We start from the raw sequence: 21,160 nt of genomic DNA on the forward strand, positions 1-21,160 counted from the left end.
GGAAGTAATGTTAGGGACACCAAATTAAGTGATCGTTTTCAATTATGATTGGTCCCTCTTTTTTTTTTTTTTTTTTTTTTTTTTTTTTTTTTTTTTTTTTTTTTTTTTTCGAGCGTGTCTTTCTTGAGGAACCTTAATTGAGGAACTTAAATGAGGACAGATCATAGCCGTTGGATAAAATTGGACGGCTGGACTAAAATAGCAACTTAAGTTACAGCTGGGTTGTCTTCAACCCAAAACAAAGACCCAAAGCTTGACAAATCCCGATGAAACACAGCTGGCTCTTCGTGGAGCTTGGATGAGAATCGAGGGCAAACTCATCTGGCTCTTCGTTGAGAAGAGATTTGACTCAACTTGCCCAATTTTTCTCAACTCCCTTGAGGAGTGCATTACTAGTAACTGATTATGAACATTATGTAGTTTTTAGTCAGGATTTGGTTTTGGAATGTTTATGAATGTTGACCTCTGTGAGTTACCCAATGGCTTGTTTCAGCTTTTTTTTGATTCCCTGGTTTGTTTGGTTGTGAAGTAGCAATTTATTTTGTCACCTCCCTTCTCAATTTTCGTATTAAAAGTGTTTTTCAACCAAAAAAATAAAAAATGAAATAACTTAATGGAGATGGGGAATATATTATATAAACAATCACTTAGACCATTTGTTAGGATTGCATCGAGTATGGTGGAGGGCAAAATTGTTGTTAAGTTAAAAGAACGAAAATTTCTAAAAGTATCTTATATTTCAGTGCATATAGCTGTGGTTTTATTTATATGTTAATGTATATCACCCAATTATCAATATGTTGGTGATGAAATATGATCAAAAAGTGAATATGTATGAGAAACTGCTATAATGAATATTTTTCTTATTTGTATGATTAAGAAATGAGTAATTGTTGTATTAAGAATAATTATTTTGTATAACAACTATTAATTGCACCATAATTTATATGAAAGATTGCCTTGTGGGCTCCAACATCAGCCCAGGAGCCTAAGCTCCAATTGCCCTAGACTAACTCACCCCACTAGAAACCCAATTTGAAATTTTTGGGCTAAACCAGACATCCACTAGACGTGCTCTTAGGTGTCCAGCCGGTTTTAGCCCTTCCTCGATTTTATCGATGCTTGACTATCTGTTGTCTGTCGGCACACTGCACAAGACAGAAGGAAAAAGATTCCTTCAGAAGTTGCTCCCAAAGCGAAGGCTCTTTTTTGGGTCATATTTTTGTTCCCTTGACTTCATATTCACAATGTAAGGTAGCAGGCGACTTCGGCCAAGCAAGAGAAACTCATCGACTTTGAGCCTGTTTATGGATTCAGTTACCACTCAATGGGCTTCTTTTTCTTCTTTCCTGCCCTATCCATGGAAATACGATGTCTTTCTTAGTTTTAGAGGTTTGGATACACGCAACAATTTTACAGGCCATTTGTACAGCAATTTGATTCGAAACGGAATCAACACCTTCATGGATGATGAGCTTCAAAGAGGAGAAGAAATATCACAAACGCTTTTCAACGCGATTGAAGAGTCAAGGATTCATGTTGTTGTCTTCTCCGAGAACTACGCTTTCTCTAGGTGGTGCTTGGATGAACTCGTTCATATCCTTGAATGTCAAAAATCAAAGCCACACATATTTTATCCAGTTTTTTACAATGTGGATCCCTCTGATGTACGACACCAGAAAGGTCGTTTTGGGGAGGCATTTGCTGGCCATGAATACCACTTTAGGAATGATATGGAGAAGGTGCTAAGATGGAAGGCATCTCTTAGAGCAGCAGCAGATATATCCGGCTGGGATTCGTTAAACAGGTAAATTTATGTTTTAACCACTGTAATTATGCTTTACTGGCTAGCTTTATGATACGTTATAGTCACGCCTACAATCTATTTCCACCCCCCTATTTCTCCATTTACCTTTTCTTTTCACCCACAATATAAATTTTAAAAAACCTAATTCTATCTTTTTACCCACCGTTATTCTTAAAATACCCTTTAATTATTAATTCAAGCAAATTAAGAGCACTCAAATTCTGAAAGCGTCTCATAGAACATGTGTGGTTGTTCCTAGGCTAGCCGAGGTCGAAAGATTTCATGAATTGATTTGCATGGACGCTTCATGGTTGTTTGAGAGAGAGAGAGAGGGTTGCTGCCGGTGTGGGTGGGGTGGGTTGGATTGGGTCATGGGTGGCTATTCGGTAGGGTCGTTGAGAGGTTTTTGGTTTTTTCTTTATTGTTTGTTTTTATTTAGACTTTAATAATGTCAAATTAGCGTTAATTAAATATATGTGTCAAAGATTTCAAAATTCACGACTTATATTTAAGTTATTAGATTAAATTATTATACTATTTGTTAATGAGGAGCTTATTATTATTATTTTTTAATGGTCAAACTATAGACTAGGTGGGTTACATGAGTTGGGGTTTTTTCACTAAATCCTTAGAAGTCATTTTACAAATAGATAAATTTGTCATTCAAATTTTGAAGATAAGATAAGTGGAGAAATAGGACGGTGGTGGAAATAGCAGCACTCTTAATTAATTAGTTTAATAATTTTACACATTAACAGACTTCTTGGTGATAAGAGTGACAGTGGATATATAACATTGTGGTGAAATTAAAGTTCGGGTACAAAATGAAAAACAAAAAAAGGGTAGTAAATGCTAAAATTCGGTAAACCACAGGGTATTAAAGTGAATTACTCAAAAAAAAAAAAAAACAATACGGCCTTTTCCATACGACCTGGAACTTGAATTTGAAATGGGTTTGATTTGGGTATTGATGCAGCGTGACAATGGAATGGTTAAAACTTTAGCTTAAAATATGTAAAATGAAATCCACCAAGAAGATATGAGGAAACCTCAAGGTTTATTGATAAATTGGAATATAAAAAATATAACCCTAGCCAGGATAAAATCTGCTTAAATACCCCTAAAATCCTAGAATAATCAAGGGATTAAAATAGGAAAATAACAAAGTTTCCAAAAACATTAAAAATTAGATTTTGGGCTACTAAACGATCTCGGATGCCCGAAAAAGCCTATACGTCATGGCAAAGCGATGTGTTTTACTAGTGATGCCGTTCTTTTCGAATCAACGGGTCATGTGCCCAATTCTGAGCTCGAAGCCCAAATCTGCAGTTTGCCCGATTTACCCTTGCGCTCACATCTCTGTAGCTCATCTTCGATTGCTTCTGCTATCTGTTCTACATCAATCCCTTCCACTTTTGAAGAACTCGACCCTGAGTTATCATTAGGATAAATTGACTCATTATCATGGAACTCAGGTAGATCCGCAACATTGAAAGTGCTCGATATGCCCATGGAAGAAGGAAGATCCACGACATAGGCATTGTCGTTTATCTTATTCAGAACTTTGTAAGGGCCATATTTCCGAGGCTTCAGTTTGTTGTAGGTACCAATTGGAAAACGTTCTCTCCTAAGGTAAACCATCATGGAGTCTCCTTCTTGGAACAACTCCACACAGCGATTCTTGTCATCGACGAATTTATTTTTGGCATTAGTCTTCTCTAGCTTATCCTTCACTTCTTCCCCCACAATTTGAAACTTTTCAGCAGCTACACTAGTCTTCTGGGTTCTTGGAAGCTTAACCATGTCAACCACATGCCTAGACATCGAATTGTAAACCATGACAAAGGGTGATTTCCTTGTGGAAGAATGAACAACACTGTTGTAAGAGAACTCCACATGTGGCAATGCAAAGTCCCATTGCTTCGGTCTGTCTCCACAAATGCTCCTAACTATGTTTTTGAGGGTTTTGTTGGTAACCTCAATTTGGCCATCTGTCTGCGGATGAGCGGTGTTACTACAATTCAAATCCGTACCAAACATCCTCCACAACATGATCTAAAGTGCTGAGGAATTTGGTGTCACGATCTGACGTAATAGATTTGGGAGCACCATGCAACTGCACAACCTGCGTGAAAAACAATTTGGCTATGTTAGAAGCATCTGCAGTCTTCTTTTAAGCAATGAAGTGTGCCATCTTGGAAAACCTGTCAACCACAACAAAAAACAGAATCGATTCCTCGTTGAGTACGAAGGGGTCCTAGAACAAAATCCATAGACAAGTGTTGCCAATATCATCAAGGATATGGAGGAGACATGTAAAGACCAGTATTTTGAGTCTGTTTTTTAGATACTTTGAGAGTTGTAGCACTTCCTCACAATAGTGCTGACATCTCGCTTCAAGTGCGCCAATAAATAACGCTCCTCCATACTAGCAATGGTTTTGTCATTACCCAAATGGCCACTCAGTGTAACCCCATGCAAGTCTCGAATCAGTTTATCCCTTAAAGAAGAAACAGGGACAAACAATTGGTTGCCTTTAAATAAATACCTCTCATTAATATGATAATCTTTCATTAGCTCATTGCGAACACACTCAACCCAAATTTCTTGAAAATCCTCAGTCTCATAAAGTTCCTTCATAAATTCAAAACCCACAACTTCTTCAGCCAAAGCACAAGCAAGGTTGGTTGCTGACTCAGTGCATCAGCTACATGGTTAATAACTCCAGACTTATGTTTAATAACAAATGGAAATTTCTACAGAAAATTAGCCCACATGACATGTATATTGTTCACACTCTTTTGGCTATTGATAAATTTCAGGGCTTGGTGGCAGTGTAAGCACAAGCTCCCGTTGTATTAGATAATGTTCCCATTGTTTTAGGGCTCGAACTAATGCATAAAACTCCTGGTCATAAGTGCTACATTTTTAGCGTCATTCACTGAGTTTTTCTAAGAAGAATGCAAATGTCTCTTCTCTTGAGACAAAACAGCTCTTATACCCACTCCACTCGCATCACGTTCGACTTCATATATCTTCTCAACGTTGGGAAGGGTGAGAACCGGTGCTATGCTAAGCTTTTCTTAAATGAGGGCAAAGCTTTGCTCTTACTTTTCACCCCAATTGAATTTTTCACACTTCAGACATTCAGTAATTGATGTGGTAAAGGTACTGAAATGTCGAACAAAATGCCTGCAAAAGCTTGCAAGGCCATGGAACCTTCTCATATCATTAGCTGTTTTCGGGGTAGGCCACTCTCGAATGGCTTGCACCTTATCTTCATCCACGTGGATACCATATGCACTAACAATATAACCCATAAAAAGTAACTTGTTTGTAATGAAAGTACACTTTTTCATATAAATAAACAACTTGTTTTCTTGCAGAACCTTCAAAACCTCATTCAAATGTATCAGATCCTCCTCCTTGTTTTTTCTGTAGATCAAAATGTCATCAAAATAAACTACAACAAATGACCAATAAAGGGACGCATAACTTGATTCATAAGCCTCATAAATGTGCTCGGTGCGTTTGAAAATCCAAACGGCATCACCAATCATTCGTACAATCCATTTGTTTTCCACTATCTCCAAGTTTGATTCGAATCTGGTCGTAACCACTCCCCAAATCAATTTTGGAGAACACTTTAAAGCCCATCAAAGCATCTAGCATGTCCTCCAGGCGTGGGATTGGGAATCTATACTTGATGGTGATTTTGTTAATTGCACGGCTATCAGCACACATGCGCCATGCACTGTCTTTCTTCAGTACCAACAATATAGGAATGCACATAGACTCATTCTCTCTTAAATAAACCCTTTCTGCAACAAATCTTCTATCTTCTCTCTGAGAATTTCATTCTCCTTAGAGCTCATACGATAATGAAGTAGATTGGGAAGACGAGCTCCTAGGCCCAAATCAATTTGATGATGTATGCGTCTCATGGGAGGTAGCTCATTAGGTAAATCATCGGAAATCGACTCCTGAAAAGTTGTTAAAATTTTGTTTACCTCTTTGGGACAAGATACCCTCTGACAAGGCAGCCAACAACCCCTTCATATACACAGGGTAGACGACATTAACTTCTTTAATATCTTCCTCAAACTTTTGCTCGTTGTATGACATCACCAGAAAACTCGAGTTCTTTGGCTTCTCCAATCTTCTAGAATCACTAACAAGAGCCATAGCAATTTTACGGTACCCCAATTGAACAGGCACACATTATCACATCATTTATGTGTAGCATTCGTATCATACTGCCAAGGATGCCCTAATAACACATGTCTAGCATCCATATTGATCACGTCACACGAAACTTCCTGTTTGTAATACTTTTCAATATGGAGATTGGAACCTTGCACACTTTTGTCACCTAAACTACGGGTCCTTTCTGCATCCACCTCAAAGCATACTTGCTTCATGCTTATGTGTTGAGAGCTGTAAATAATCGACCAATTTCTTGGACACTAAGTTTTCACAATTGCCACTATCCATGATCACACTGCACACTTTATTTTCAATAGTGCAAAGTGAACGGAAAATCATGTTACGTTGCCCTGCCTCCTGTTTTGGGGAAGGGAAGACTTTATGTAGCACTAAATTGATCATCTCATCACTACCCTCATTAGCAAATTCTGCTCATTCGTAATCATCATCAACATTATCTTCCTTATCTCCGTCTTTAGTCACCTGAGCTAGATTGACCTGTTTGTTATGGGTGGGGCACTCATTGGGGCGATTCCATGGTTTGGAACACCTGTAATAGATATCATTCGTAGGCCTAGCATAAAAATTGCTTCTCGGTTTGCGATCTCTATCCCAATTTTTGCTATTACCTTCGTCATGTGGGTTAAAATTCTTCTGTTTATCAATCTCCCCAATAAGCCACTGCACACCCTTGCGTTTCTCCATGGATGGAGCAGATGATTCATAAATGATCTTCTTGGTGCCACTGGTGCTCGACCTAGTACGCTTTTCTTTCTCTAGTAATTTGGCCTTCAACGCCATCTTATGTGCCTCATGCACTGTCCACAAAGTCTAAAGCCCAATTTTCTCATACAGAGAACTTCTTAGCCCAGTGATATACCATGCAACTATCTGACCATCTGTTTCATCAAAATTATTGCGCTAAGCCAAACACAAAAATTCATCCGTATACTCAGAACGGTCTGATTTCCTTATAGTAGAGCCGATACAGGTACTGCTCATAATCGGCAAGTAGGAATCTCACCATCATCAATTGCTTCATACGGCACCAAGTCTTCATTGCTTGCTTATCCTGCCGATGCCGTGATTTTTGAAGCTAGTCCCACCATACAGCGCACTACCTTTCAAACGAAAAGCAGCGATCTTCACCATCTTCGTCTTTGGAACCTCAATGATCTCGAAAAAACGCTCCACCTTTACCAACCAATCAAGAGACTTTTCAATCTATAAGTGGCCATTAAAGTATGGAATATCAGCCTTAATACGAAAATCATCCATGTATTGGTTACGATTATTCTGATTAGGCGGATTCGGGGGCTGTTAACGGAATTCTTCTTTAGACTCTTTGTCACTCTCAAGAACATGACATTGCATGTACGAGCGCCTCCATTAGGTTCTGGTGGAGGATTTTGCTTTCCCATCCCCAACAATAAACGCTGAACCTCTTCCATTGTCGCAGAGAGGGTCTCTAACTCGACACGAGTAACAACTTCCCCTGTGCCATGGGTCCAATCACCTCCATCTGGGTTGTTCACTAGGCCGGCCAAACGTGCTCTTATGCCAACTGATGCAGCGTGACAATGGAATGGCTAAAACTTTAGCCTAAAACTATAACTCTGGAATCCACTAGTAAGATATGAGGAAACCTCAAGGTTTATTGATAAATTAAATAACAAAATATAACCCTAGCCACGGGGTAAAATATGTTTAAATACCCCTAGAAACCCTAGGTATAAACAAGGAATTAAAATAGGAAATAACAAAGTTTCCAAAAACTGTAAAAACATTAAAACTGGATTTCGGAATGCTAAACGATCTCGGATGCCCAAAAAAGCACATACGTTATGGCAAAGTGATGAGTTTACTCGTGATGCCGTTCACTTCGAATCGACGGGTCATGGGCCCAATCTAAGCTCGGAGCCCAAATTTGCAGTGTGAATGATTTACCCTTGCACGTGTGTCTCTCCAGCGCCTTTGTGATTGCTTTTGCCATCTGTTCTAGATTAGGTATACTCAAGTTGTCAAAGATTTTGAGCTGATGGAATTAATCCAACACAATCCTACAACTGAGGTAAAGCTGGTCATCATAGGTCCCCATTTACAGATCTTAAGTGAGACTGATTGTGCACTAACACTATAGTGGAATGATTTACTGAAAGAAAAGTGTTCAACAAGCTAGGAAACTAGACTTCAAATTATTTTGTGCTATGCGTGCCATATGAAGACAAGAAAGTTTACTAACAAAAAATTAGCGGTACAACGTTTTTTAGTAGTTTATGAATCAACCAGTATTATAAAACTAAGGTGCTCGGTATTTTTTTTTTTTTCTTTTTTGGTTGTGGTTTTTGTGTTTTGGTTTTCTTGTAAATCAAGCAAATTTGTCTTCTTCTATAGCAAATTAAACTACCATTCATTAAATGTTTCATCTACTTTTGATTGGCAGGAATGAATCTAACTTTATTGATGACATCGTTTAAACGATTTCACAAAAAGTTTTAAATGGTACTAGATTGATTGTGGCAGATCACCCAGTTGGAATTGAGTCTCGTGTACAAGATGTGATTAAGCTTTTTTATGTTGAGGAAATTGATACCTGTATGGTAGGAATATGGGGATTAGGTGGAATAGGCAAGACAACAATTGCTAGAGCTGTTTACAATACAATTGCCCATAAATTTGAAGGTAGCTGTTTTTTGGAAAATGTTCATGAAGAGTCAAAGCAACATGGAGGCCTAGTCAAACAACAAAATATTGTTTTATCTAAGATTCTAGGAGGGAAAGAATTGGAGGTGACCAATGTTCATGAAGGAGTCAATGTGATAAAGAAAAGATTGAGCAAGAAAAGGGTTCTCTTAATTGTTGATGATGTGAACCAACTAGACCAACTGAAAAAATTAGTTGGAAGCTCTGAATGGTTTGGTTCGGGTAGTAGAATTATAATAACAACAAGAGATAAGCACTTGCTCACTGCTCATCAAGTTAATCTAATCTACGATGTCAAGGAATTAGATGATCGTGAAGCTTTTGATCTCTTCAGTACAAATGCCTTTCCAAGAGAAAAACCTTCAGATGATTATGTGCAGCTCGCTAGTACTGTAGTGCAGTATGCTCGAGGTCTTCCCTTAGCTCTGGTAGTTTTAGGTTCACTTCTATGAGATGCAAGTATGGAGGAATGGCAAGATGCACTAAATGGTTACAAAAAAGTTCCCAACCCAGACATTCAAGAAACTCTTGAAATAAGTTATAATTCATTGGAAGATTTAGTGAAAGAAGTTTTCCTTGACATTGCATGTTTCTTTAAAGGTGAAAATAAGGACAATGTGATACAAATACTCCAAGGTTGCGGCCTCAACCCTAAGTATGGTATCAAAGTACTCAAAGAAAAGGCCCTCATAAATGTTAATGACGACAATTGTATTTGGATGCATGACTTAGTAGAAGAAATGAGCAAAGAAATAGTTCGCAAAGAGTCACCATTTGAACCTGGAAAACGTAGCAGATTGTGGTCTCACGAGGATGTTGTGCAGGTTCTAACAGAAGGCATGGTAAGTGAAAACATATATAGTTTTATGTATAAAAGGTATATATATATATATATCAGTCCTCTTTTATTGAATGACGCTCTTTAGGGTACCCCCGAATTTGTTTTCAACGATCCAAACCATCTATTTTTTAGGTCTTCATTCACAGATCATCCTTGCAAAAAATTAGACAAATCAGAAAATCGTTTCGATATCCAATTGTGTCCTACAAAATCAATGAACACGATGCTTTAAGAAAATACTAAAATTTCAATAATTCAATTGAGTGGTCAAATGATATCGGATGCAAGTGATTTTTTGTAAAAACGATCTTTGAATGAGTATCTACAAAATAGACGGTTTGGATTAGTGAAATACAATATGGAGTGAGCCGTTCAAGAGTGTCCCAAGTAAGCTTATATATATATATATATATATATATATATATATATATACATGGAGCTTCGGTTGAGGGATCCCTCAAATAACTTATTTGAGGAACACTCTTGTAAGGCTTGTGAAAATTTAATAACCAGCTTTGCCTATGACGACCAGCTCCTTATATAAAAGTTTCACTTTGTTATTAAATTTTTACTGACATAATATATCGTGAAGATTCAAAAATAGAATTATGAAAAACTTGCATTTTTATGTGATAAAGAACTCTTCTTTATTTATTAATACTATTGGTTGTTCACCTTAGGGTACAAAAAAAATTAAGGGCATCATGATTAAGTTGCCTCGACGAGATGGCATAGGATTGACTGCTTCAAGCTTCTCAAAGATGATAAATCTTAAACTTTTTATCAACAATAATGCACGCTTTTATGGAGAGAATTTTTTGCTGCCCAATGAGTTAAGGTTTATTGACTGGCCTGAATTTTCATCCGAATACTTGCCATTCAAATCTAATCCGAAGAAGCTTCTTAAGCTGAATATGCCTCGTAGCCGCATGTTACGACTTGGGGAGGGATTCAAGGTATTTTTAATTATTTCTTATCCATTGTTATAATATTGTCAAGATAGTATATTTGTTTGAAACTACATTGTAAAATGACAAAAACTCTTTCTTCAGATCCTTTATTTTTCTTTTGCCTTACAGGGTTTGGAAAATCTGAAATCTATCAATTTGGAAAGCAGTCGATTCCTAACAGAATTCCCCAACGCCTCTGGAGTCCCACATTTAAAGGATTTGAATCTAAACTACTGCGTAAGTTTAGTTAAGGTTCATCCTTCTGTTGGATTCCTTGATAAGCTTGTTGCCTTGAGTCTCGAGGGATGCACCAACCTTACTTCATTTCCAACGAGAATTGCGTTGAAATCTGTCAAAAATATAAATCTTAGAGGTTGCAGGATGCTCAACTTTTTCCCTGAGATTGTGGAAAAGATGGAGTGCATAACAGTCTTGGATCTATCCCACACTGCCATCACAGAGTTGCCTTCATCAATTAGATATCTCGTTGGACTCGAAGTGTTAGCTTTAGAAGAATGCAAGAACCTTACAAATCTGCCATGCAGCATTTACGAGTTACAACATCTAATGAGTGTTAATCTATTTAGATGCCAAAGTCTTGTTATGTTTCCAGAATGGAGTGCAGAGTCACTTCCAACTAACTCAAACATTTCATCTGACTTGTGGTATCTTAACCTGAGTGGTTGCAAGAGCCTTAAAGAAATTCCTGAACTTCCACCAAAAGTGGAACGGGTAAATGCTGCTGATTGTGTTTCATTGGAACGATTTGCAAAATTGTCAAGCATCTTGGAGCATAAAGAGGAACAAATGATCGAATGCATCACATTGTTTAATTGTCAGAAGCTGTGTGACAATTTGGCTCATGACTTGTCAATGATTGAAAATATCTCACTGAACAAGGTCAGTCTCTGCTCCGTCTTTCTCTCCTCTAAGCAATCTCAATTCGACATTGTATTTCCCGGAAGTGAAGTTCCTAAGTGGTTCAGCCATCGTGAAGATTTGTATGAAAGGAGTGATGAATCTGAGTTTTCTTTAGAAATCCCTCGAAATTTCAAACTACGGAACAGAGGATTATCTATATGTGCTGCTGTTGGAATTAATAAAATATTAAAAGAAACTATGCAAGGAAAGATTGGTGTTGAAATTAGCCAAAAAGAAAAAGAAGTGGTGGAAGAAGAAGAAGAAGAAAAAGAACAAGTAGTGGAAGAACAAGAAGAAGAAGAAAAAGAAAAAGTAGTGGAAGAACAAGAAGAAGAAGAAAAAGAAAAAGAAAAAGCGCAAAGTAATTCTGGTCGTTGCTCGTTCGCAGCCAGAATTTACATTAACGGAGAAAGTGTTGTGGTGCATACGTTTTTCTTCGAAGAAACATATGTGGAATCACCTCATGTGTGGCTGCTTTATGTTCCATTCGTTAAGCTTGCGCGTTCTACATTGCCGCCTTTTTTGTGTCAGGTTAGTTTGGAACATACTAGAGAAGGTTACGTGTGCTGTAAGAGCTACGGAGTCCACCTGGTCATACCACAGGATGAAGATTTAAATGATGAGGATGATGAAAATTACGAAGAAGTGAAAGTTGAAGCTGAAGAAAATCATGAAGACTTGGAAGATGAGTACTTCAGCTGTGAAGATGATGAAGATTTGAAAGATGAGTAGTACTTCTGCTATGAAGATGATGAACAATTTTGTGATTTTCAATTGGAATTGTTTTGTGCTTTGAGACTTGAGAGGCTGCTTCTTAAACACAGATATTGTCAAGCCTATGTGTAGAATCTGTTGACCAATATCTGTGTTTCTTGTGTGTGAATTCCAAGTCCCCAACCAATGCATGGTTTTATTTGAATGGTGCAGATTTGTGCTCTTTTGCGAGATGAGATAATAGAACTGGAGATTGATTTGCAGGTTAGTATTCGGCGATAAAAGAACTTGCTAACCATGAATCCAAATTCAAAGATAACATGGAGAAGGTGCTTAGGCGGAGGACGACTCTTACAAAAGCAGCTAATTTGTCTGGGTGATCTTTCTTCAACGGGACAACATATGTGCTTCAAAAGAGAACAGAAGTTCTTTGATGGAGACTAGAGGAGTGAAAGCGGTGTTTCGATTGCACTTGGAGCATGACGAGAGAGATGGGGGGGAGGGGAGGTGCTCGCTGAGAGGACTCAACTAGATTATTATGTTTATTTCTTTATTCTCTTTTAATATAACTTAACAGTGTCAATGTTCAGTGAAGTCCAATGACATGTGTCACAATATTAGAAAGGTGCATGCATTTTGGGGACAGCAGATCCTCGCCCTATTTAACAAGGGCAGTAACAACATTATCATTAGACACCAATTTTCTAATACTTTAGCATTTTTCGCACTTTGTTCGGTTGATGAAACCATAAACCGAACCAATACGGTTCGGTCGGTTTGGCAGATTAAATTCCAGACCTACCCTCCATGGTACCTTGATTGATGCCCTGATGGCTTTCCTGGGAAAATGCGGTTTGTTTGGTTCTTGAGCTGCAATTTGTCCTATATATATATATATATATATATATTGAACTAAAGAGAGAAATCTTAATCTGCCCAAGAAAAAAAATAAAAACTTAAAAAAATGGATTAGAAGTTGCGCCGAAAGCAAACTTGGCTCTTTCAGTCTTACTCTATTTGTCATTATTCTTGACCACTTGACTTCACATTCATAATGGAAGGAGCAATGTCATCGACATGAGTTAGCAGTGCAAACTCTTTCAGACTGTTTATGGATTCAATTACCATTCATGGGGCTTCTTCCTCTTCCTCTTCTTCTTCTTCTTTCCCCCATTCATGGACATACGATGTCTTTCTAAGTTTTAGAGGCGAGGATACACGCTACAATTTTACAGACCATTCGCATAGCAGTTTGGACCGGAAGGGGATCAACACCTTCATGGATAATGACGAGCTTGAAAGAGGAACAGATACATCACCAGCGCTTCTCAAAGCAATTCAAGGGTCGATGATTTCACTCATCATATTCTCTGAAAACTATGCATCCTCTACGTGGTGCTTGGATGAACTCGCCCATATCATTCAATGTAGAGAATCAAAGCAACAAATGGTTTTTCCAATTTTTTACAAAGTGGATCCCTCCCATGTACGGCACCAGAGAGGTACTTTTGGGGAGGCAATTGCTAACCATGAATGCAACTTCAAGAATGATATTAATAAGGTGCTGAGATGGAAAGCAGCTCTAGTAGAAGCAGCAAATTTGTCCGGGTGGCATTTCTTACACGGGTAAATTTCTGGGCACTTTACACTTATGCCGAATGTGGTCTTTATGCAGAATGTGGGCGTAATGCCTCTTTGTGGGTTATATGCCTTTATTGGGCTAAATGCCTTTATGTTGGCTTTTGCCGTTTCAAATTTTTTTTTTTTCTCAGGAACATGATCTTCATGTTATACTACAATGGTTTTAGCTAGATTTGTTCATGTTTGTTTCCTATTGATTTTCTAGCCAGTATTTATGTTGACTAATAAAACGATTAACCCTACTTATTTTTCATGACTACTTTGCCGTTCAAGGTAAATAATGGAAACAAATTAAAAGTCCTTGATTTAAAGCATTGTCACTTTTCAAGCAGAATTGTCTTCTACCTTTCATGTTCTATCTTTTTTCCAAAAACAAATTTAGCACATAAAACTGCCATTCATCTAAAGTTTCATCTGCTTTTATTGGCAGGCATGAATCTAAATTTATTCATGACATCGTTGAAGAGATTTCGGTACGTGTATTAAATGATACTGCCTTTAATGTGGCAGATCACCCAGTTGGAATCGAGTCCCGTGTACGACATGTGGTTAAGCTTTTACGTGCTGGGGAAAATAATGTTTGTATGGTAGGGATATGGGGAATTGGTGGAATAGGCAAGACAACAATTGCTAGAGCTGTTTACAATACAATTGCCCATAAATTTGAAGGTAGCTGCTTTTTGGACAATGTTAGAGAAGAATCAATGCAACATGGAGGCCTAGTTAAACTACAAAAGATTATTTTGTCTAAGATTCTAGGAGGGAAAGACTTGGAGCTGGCCCATGTTCATGAGGGAATGAATGTGATAAAGAAAAGGTTGAGCAAGAAAAGGGTTCTCATAATTGTTGATGATGCAAACCAAGTAGACCAACTGAAGAAATTAGTTGGAAGGTCTGAATGGTTTGGTAACGGTAGTAGAATAATCATAACAACTAGAGATAAGCACTTGCTCACTGCTCATCAAGTTAATCTAATATACAATGTCAAGGAATTAGATGATCACGAAGCTTTTGATCTCTTCAGTGCGAATGCCTTTCCAGGAGAAAGACGACTTTCAGATGATCATAAGAAGCTCGCTAGTACTGTAGTGCAGTATGCTCGAGGCCTTCCCCTAGCTCTAGTAGTTTTAGGTTCACTTCTATGTTGTGGAAGTATTGAGGAACGGCTAGATGCATTAGATGGTTGCAAAAAAATTCCTAATCCTGATCTTCAAGAAGCTCTTAAAATAAGTTATAATTCATTGGAAGATCATGTGAAAGAAGTTTTCCTTGACATTGCATGTTTCTTTAAAGGTGAAGATAAGGACCATGTGATACAAATACTAGAGGGTTGCGGCCTCAACCCTAAGTATGGTCTCAAAGTACTCAAAGAAAAGGCCCTCATAAATGTTAATGAAGACAATAGTATTTGGATGCATGACTTGATAGAAGAAATGGGAAAAGAAATAGTTCGCCAAGAGTCACCACTTAAACCTGGTAAACGTAGCAGATTGTGGTCTCCCGAGGATGTTTATCAGGTCTTAACAGAAGGCAGAGTAAGTAAACATATATATATATATATATATATATAGAGAGAGAGAGAGAGAGAGAGAGAGAGAGAGAGAGAGAGAGAGAGAATTTTGACTTAGGTATTAAATTTTTGCTGAAATAATATTATTTTGAAGATTCAAATTGCATATTTATGTTAATACTATTGCTTTTTCACCTTAGGGGACAAATAAAATTAAGGGCATCATGATAAAGTTGCCTCGACGAGATGGCATACGATTGAGTTCTTCAAGCTTCTCAAAGATGATAAATCTTAAACTCTTTATAAACAGTAATGCACACCTTTCTGGAGAGATTGGTTTTCTGCCCAATGAATTAAGGTTTATTGATTGGCCTGAATTTTCGTTTGAATACTTACCATTTGATTCTTATCCGAAGAAGCTTCTTAAGCTGAATATGCCTCGCAGCTACATGTCAGGACTTGGGGAAGGATTCAAGGTATTTTATATTATTCCTATCCATTATATATATATATTGTCAAAATAGTTTTTTCTCTGTAAAAGGACAAAAGTTCTGTGGCTTTTGATCCTTTATTGCTTCCTTACAGAGTTTGGCAAACCTGAAATCTATCAATTTGGAAAGCTGCCAGTTCCTAACAAAATTCCCTGATGCCTCTGGATTCCCCTACTTAAAGGAGTTGAATCTAAACTACTGCATAAGTTTAGTTAAGGTTCATCATTCTGTTGGATTCCTTGACAAGCTTGTTGCCTTGAGTCTTGAGGGATGCGACAGCCTTACTTCGTTTCCAACCCGAATCGCCTTGAAATCTGTCAAAAATATAAATCTTAGAGGTTGCAGGATGCTCAATTATTTCCCTGAGACTGTGGAAAAGATGGAGTGCATAACATTCTTGGATCTATCCCACTCTGTCATCACAGAGTTACCTTCATCAATTGGATATCTCGTTAGCCTCGAAGTGTTAACTTTAGCGGAGTGTCAAAACCTTACAAATCTGTCATGCAGCATTTACGAGTTGCAACATCTAAAGAGTGTTAGTCTCTTTAGATGCCAAAATCTTGCTAAGTTTCGAAAATGGAGTGCGAATTCACTTCCTACTAACTCAAATATATCACCTGAATTGCGCTATCTTAACCTGAGTGGTTGCAAGAGCCTTCAAGAAATTCCTGAACTTCCACCAAAAGTGGAACGGGTAAATGCTTCTGGTTGTGTTTCACTGGAACGATTTGCAAAACTGTCAAGCATCTTGGAGCATAAAGAGGAACAAATGATCGAATATGTCATATTGTTTGATTGTCAGAAACTATGTGACAATCTGGCTCATGAAGCGTCAAAGATAGAATATAATTCATTGAATAAGGTCAGCCTCTGCTCTGTTTTTCTCTCCTCTAAGCAATCTCAATTCCTGGTTGTATTTCCCGGAAGCGAAGTTCCAAAGTGGTTCAGCCATCGTGAAGATTTGTATGAGCTAAGTGATAAATATGAGTTTTCTTTTAAAATCCCTCAGAATTTCAAACTGGAGAACAGCGGATTGGCTATCTGTGCTGCTGTTGAAATTAACAAGGAATTGAAAGATACTATACAAAGTAAGTTTGGTGTTGAAACTAGCCAAAAAGAGAAAGACAATTCACAAAGTAATTTTGGTCGTTGCTCGTTTACAGCTAGAATTGACATGAATACAGAAAGTGTTGCGGCACATTCGATTTTCTTTGAACAAACATATTTGGAATCAGCTCATGTGTGGCTGCTTTATGTTCCATTTGTTAAGTTTGTGCAATGTCCATTGCCTCCTTTTTTGTGCCGAGTTAGTTTGGAACATACTACCCAGGATTTGGTGTGCTGTAAAAGCTATGGGGTCCACCTAGTAATGCCACAAGATGAAGACTTGGAAGATGATGAAGATGATGAAGAAGATTTGAAATCGGCAGAGTGTATTAATAGTAGAGGTTGCAGAATGCTTGAGCATTTTCCCGAACTTTTGTTGGTAAAGATGGAAGGCTTAACATTCTTGGATCTATCCACCACTGCCATCAGAGAATTGCCTTCATCGATTCGATATCTCATTAGGCTTGAAATGTTATTTTTAAAAGAATGTGACCCTGCAGCATCTATGAGCTCAAAGATCTACTTTCTGTCAATCTGTCTGGATGCCGAAATCTTTCTACTTTTCCAAAATGGACTGGAGGGTCCCTTCCAAATAACTCGAGTATTTCAAACTTGTGGCATGTTCGTGTGAGGGGTTGCAAGGGCCTTCAAGAAATTCCGGAACTTCCACCAAAAGTGAAATATGTGGATGCGGCTGACTGCATATCATTGGAACGATTTGCAAAATTGTCAAGCATCTTAGAGAATAAAGATTCACAAATGATCAAATCTGTATCATTGCTTAATTGTAAGAAACTGTGTGACACTCTGGCTCAAAACGTCACGAAGATTGAAAACATTCTACTGAATGAGGGGAGTCTATGCTCTGTCTTTCTCACTTCTAAGCAATCTCAATTCGACATTGTATTTCCCGGAAATGAAGTTCCAAAGTGGTTCAGCCATCGTGAGGATTTGTATGAGCTGATTGATAGATCAGAGTTTTTTTTTCAAATCCCTCTAAATTTCAAACCGGAGAACAGAGGATTGGCTATCTGTGCTGCTGCTGAAATTAGCCAAACGGAAAAAGAAATTACTCAAAGTGATTTTGGTCGTTGCTATTTCACAGCCTGAATTGACATTAATGCAGAAACGTTTGCCACACATTCGTTTAATTTTAAAGCAAAAGCTATGAAGTCAGCTCATGTGTGGCTGCTCTATATTCCATTTGTTAAGATTGTACATTATCTATCGACGCCTTTTATGCGTCCACTAAGTACTTGTCGGGTTAGTTTGGAACATACTAGCGAAGGTTCAATGTGCTGCACGAGCTATGGAGTCCACCTGGTAATGCTGCCTCAAGATGAAGACTTGGAAGATGAGGAAACTCATGAAGACTTGGAAGATGAGTACTTCACCTGTGAAGATGATGAAGACATATGAAAGATGTAAAGGACTTCTGCTATGAAGATGATGAAGATCTGTTCTGAACTTCGAAAGGTCAGGATCCTTTCTTTTGTACTGGAGTTGTTTTTTGTGTTCAGAGGCTTCTTCTCACCAACAGTTATTGTCAAGCCAATCTGGAGGTGCCATGATAACAATTAACCGCACAAAATTGGGTGACGATCGTGTTTTAGGTTGTATATATCTCATATATGCGAACACAAGAGAAGCAATTCATTTTCCAGATAGAAAACGCATATCATATATGAAGATGGAGAACAAGAGTGAAGGAAGGCTCAAGAAAATGCATGGGGTTAACAGATCAACCAATACCTACAGTAAGTACAGAAAGAAATAGGCTAGTTTATATTATCTTTCCTCAAATCAGTACAAAATTCAAATTAAAATGTTAAAAGATGATAAAGAGAAATCTGGCATATATCAACTTAGACAAGCTGCACAAAGCTGAAGAAGGGGATTTACTTTAGAATGTATTATTTTTGCAATTATGTTGTATATATCTTATCACTCTCTACTCTTTTTCTTCTTTTTTGTTTTTTGTTTGTTTTTTGTTTTCATTGTCTCAGAGGTGTTTCAAAATTGGACATCTTTGAATTTGATTAGTTGTACATTCCTAACAGAAACCCCAACTTTTCTGGAACTCCGAACTTGGAGGACTTGAATGGTACAAGTTTGGTTGAGGACATATCACTGGAAAGATTTTCAAGGTACGGGAGTTCAAATACGAATTACATGACTACTTCAAGTCTTTTGAATCAGCATGAGAAGGCAAGACAGAACCCTCCCAAGGAGGAGATGATGGGGAGATCCATATTAGAATGGCTATTTCTATGTGATCATTTTCAAGATGAGGCCTATATGATACTAAATATTCAGTTCACATTTTCCTAACAATGTACTGTAAATGTATGGTCTGTTTTGACTATATGTACTAACATAATGTATGCATACTGCAGAAGCGATCCAATGATAATAAGGAGAATCGATCCAAGAAGAAGTATAAGCATCATGGTGGATAAACACCATTCTCATTGCGCTATCAGAAACAAGTATATGTATGTATGAAATATGTAACATAAATAATGTCAATATACTTTTGAACAGACAAAATGTTTGCATTTCAGGATGGTAAACAATTTCCAGATGTTTACACTTTTGGTGAGGTCTATACGAATAAGTTGGGAGAATGGAAAAGTAAAGTGGCCAAGGCCCAATGTGTAAGTTTTCGGTTAAATTTATTATTTATGCATCTCATAGGATCATTGCAGTTCACCTTCTTATTCATTGATGCGGAGGGAGTGATTTTTACACTGCAGCAGAATGTATGGTTTTGAATAAGGCATATATATATGTTTAAATGCTCTGATCACATGCTATCCAACAACGGCAATGTAGCTATTCCAAATAATATGTAATATGTTTATATATGTTTCAAGATTTCCTTTTAAGGAAGTTAACTGATTGCTAATTAATTTAGAGCAATGATGATGCTGCCCAACTCATAATTTCTTGATTCATTTTTCTAGTCATCTCACAGTTTTTTCAAATGATATGTTATGCGTAGGGTTTGTTTATAGAAATTAAATGGTGCAGGGCTTAATCATGTATAGCTTGATAATCTTTTGCCCTGCACTCCCAGTATTAGACTCATGAATTGACTTATTGGGTTAGTCTCATGATCACGATAATTGAATCATCAGTGCCTCTGAGATCAGGTTTTCTTGTCAACATGATGTATCTTTTATACAAAATGTGATTGCCTCGGTAACGTATCTGGAATTGATCCATAATTCTGAGCATAGCTTCCTTTTTTATTCATTGCTCTATATTCTTGTAATTTGCAAAGTGTTATGAGGAATGCTTTTTCTAATGACCACATAATGCTAGCTTGATGCTTAATGTAGTAAAGATATTTTGGATGGATGTTATGTGATATTATTAGGGGACTTGTTTGAAAACACTTCCTTTGTTTTTGTTTTTGTTTTTGTTTTTGTTTTTATTTTTTTTAAAGAATGAAATGATTGCCAAGAAGACTGCCTACGTGGAGGCGTTGGCTTCCCAGTATCCTAAGGGCACTCCAGTTGAGGATTACCCATTCCTAAGGAGGCATGTCGTGATAATGGACACGCTAGGTGTTAGGCATGGACGAGAGATGCGAGGATTGAGATTTGGTAGGTTTCATGAGGGTGGATCAGGTTCTTCTCATAGATATGCTGCATTGATAGGGTGCAGGAGGCACAGTTGAATGCGCAGGAGGCAGCTCGATTGGCGACTGATCATAGAGTCGATCAATTGGAAGCTGATCGCAATTCTATGTGGCTTTTATTGCAGTGGGTTGCTGCTCAAATGCCCGGGATCTCGATCCCATCCGACTTAGGCTCTGTATATGCCAAGGAAGACCACTAACAACATAATACTTCTTTAGGGTAGCTTATTGTTGGTCCCTTTTTTTGCCTTCCTCTCCTGCGTCGATCTGCTTTGGAGAATGGGAAGGAGTCGGGTCAACACCAATGCCCCGATTGGATTTCTGGCTCGCGAGAGGACTCCTTCAACTTCGAATAAAATTGAAAGTTGGATCAGGTTGAGAAGAGCGGGCGGGCTCGAGCTGGGTCCTAATGACTTCCTTCTTCTGACCTGATCACAAGTTGCGTAGGCGTGCCACTATTGGGGATGAGACCAGCCCAATAGACATGGTATATGTGATGTAGGGTGTCTGTTTGATGGACTCGCGCTTGTTGGACTTTTGATCAAGCCATTATGCTCAAAGGGGGGGTACTGACTTGGATGAGTTCTTTTCTATGCCTCAATCAAGAGGACTTCAATATT

The 21,160-nt window shown here is 37.9% G+C and overlaps 2 protein-coding genes and 1 pseudogene across 2 annotated transcripts; all 3 read left to right on the forward strand.

Moving 5' to 3' along the window:
* The first annotated feature begins 1,281 nt into the window (after positions 1–1,281).
* On the forward strand, positions 1,282–8,565 carry LOC117637677 (disease resistance protein RPV1-like). Its single transcript, XM_034372642.1, has 2 exons — positions 1,282–1,807; positions 8,457–8,565. Exons 1-2 carry the CDS (start codon positions 1,308–1,310, stop codon positions 8,488–8,490), a joined length of 534 nt encoding a protein of 177 aa, XP_034228533.1. The 5' UTR covers positions 1,282–1,307; the 3' UTR covers positions 8,491–8,565.
* LOC117638469 lies at positions 8,500–12,160 on the forward strand (annotated as a pseudogene).
* Positions 12,161–13,253: 1,093 nt separating this feature from the next.
* LOC117638470 (disease resistance protein RPS4B-like) lies at positions 13,254–20,579 on the forward strand. The gene is made up of 8 exons (XM_034373593.1): positions 13,254–13,768; positions 14,214–15,318; positions 15,494–15,769; positions 15,879–17,269; positions 17,395–17,871; positions 18,955–19,102; positions 19,459–19,551; positions 20,346–20,579. Exons 1-8 carry the CDS (start codon positions 13,254–13,256, stop codon positions 20,577–20,579), a joined length of 4,239 nt encoding a protein of 1,412 aa, XP_034229484.1.
* Positions 20,580–21,160: the final 581 nt, after the last annotated feature.

Source organism: Prunus dulcis, chromosome 8, assembly GCF_902201215.1.
Source record: "Prunus dulcis chromosome 8, ALMONDv2, whole genome shotgun sequence".
Taxonomy (NCBI): domain Eukaryota; kingdom Viridiplantae; phylum Streptophyta; class Magnoliopsida; order Rosales; family Rosaceae; genus Prunus; species Prunus dulcis.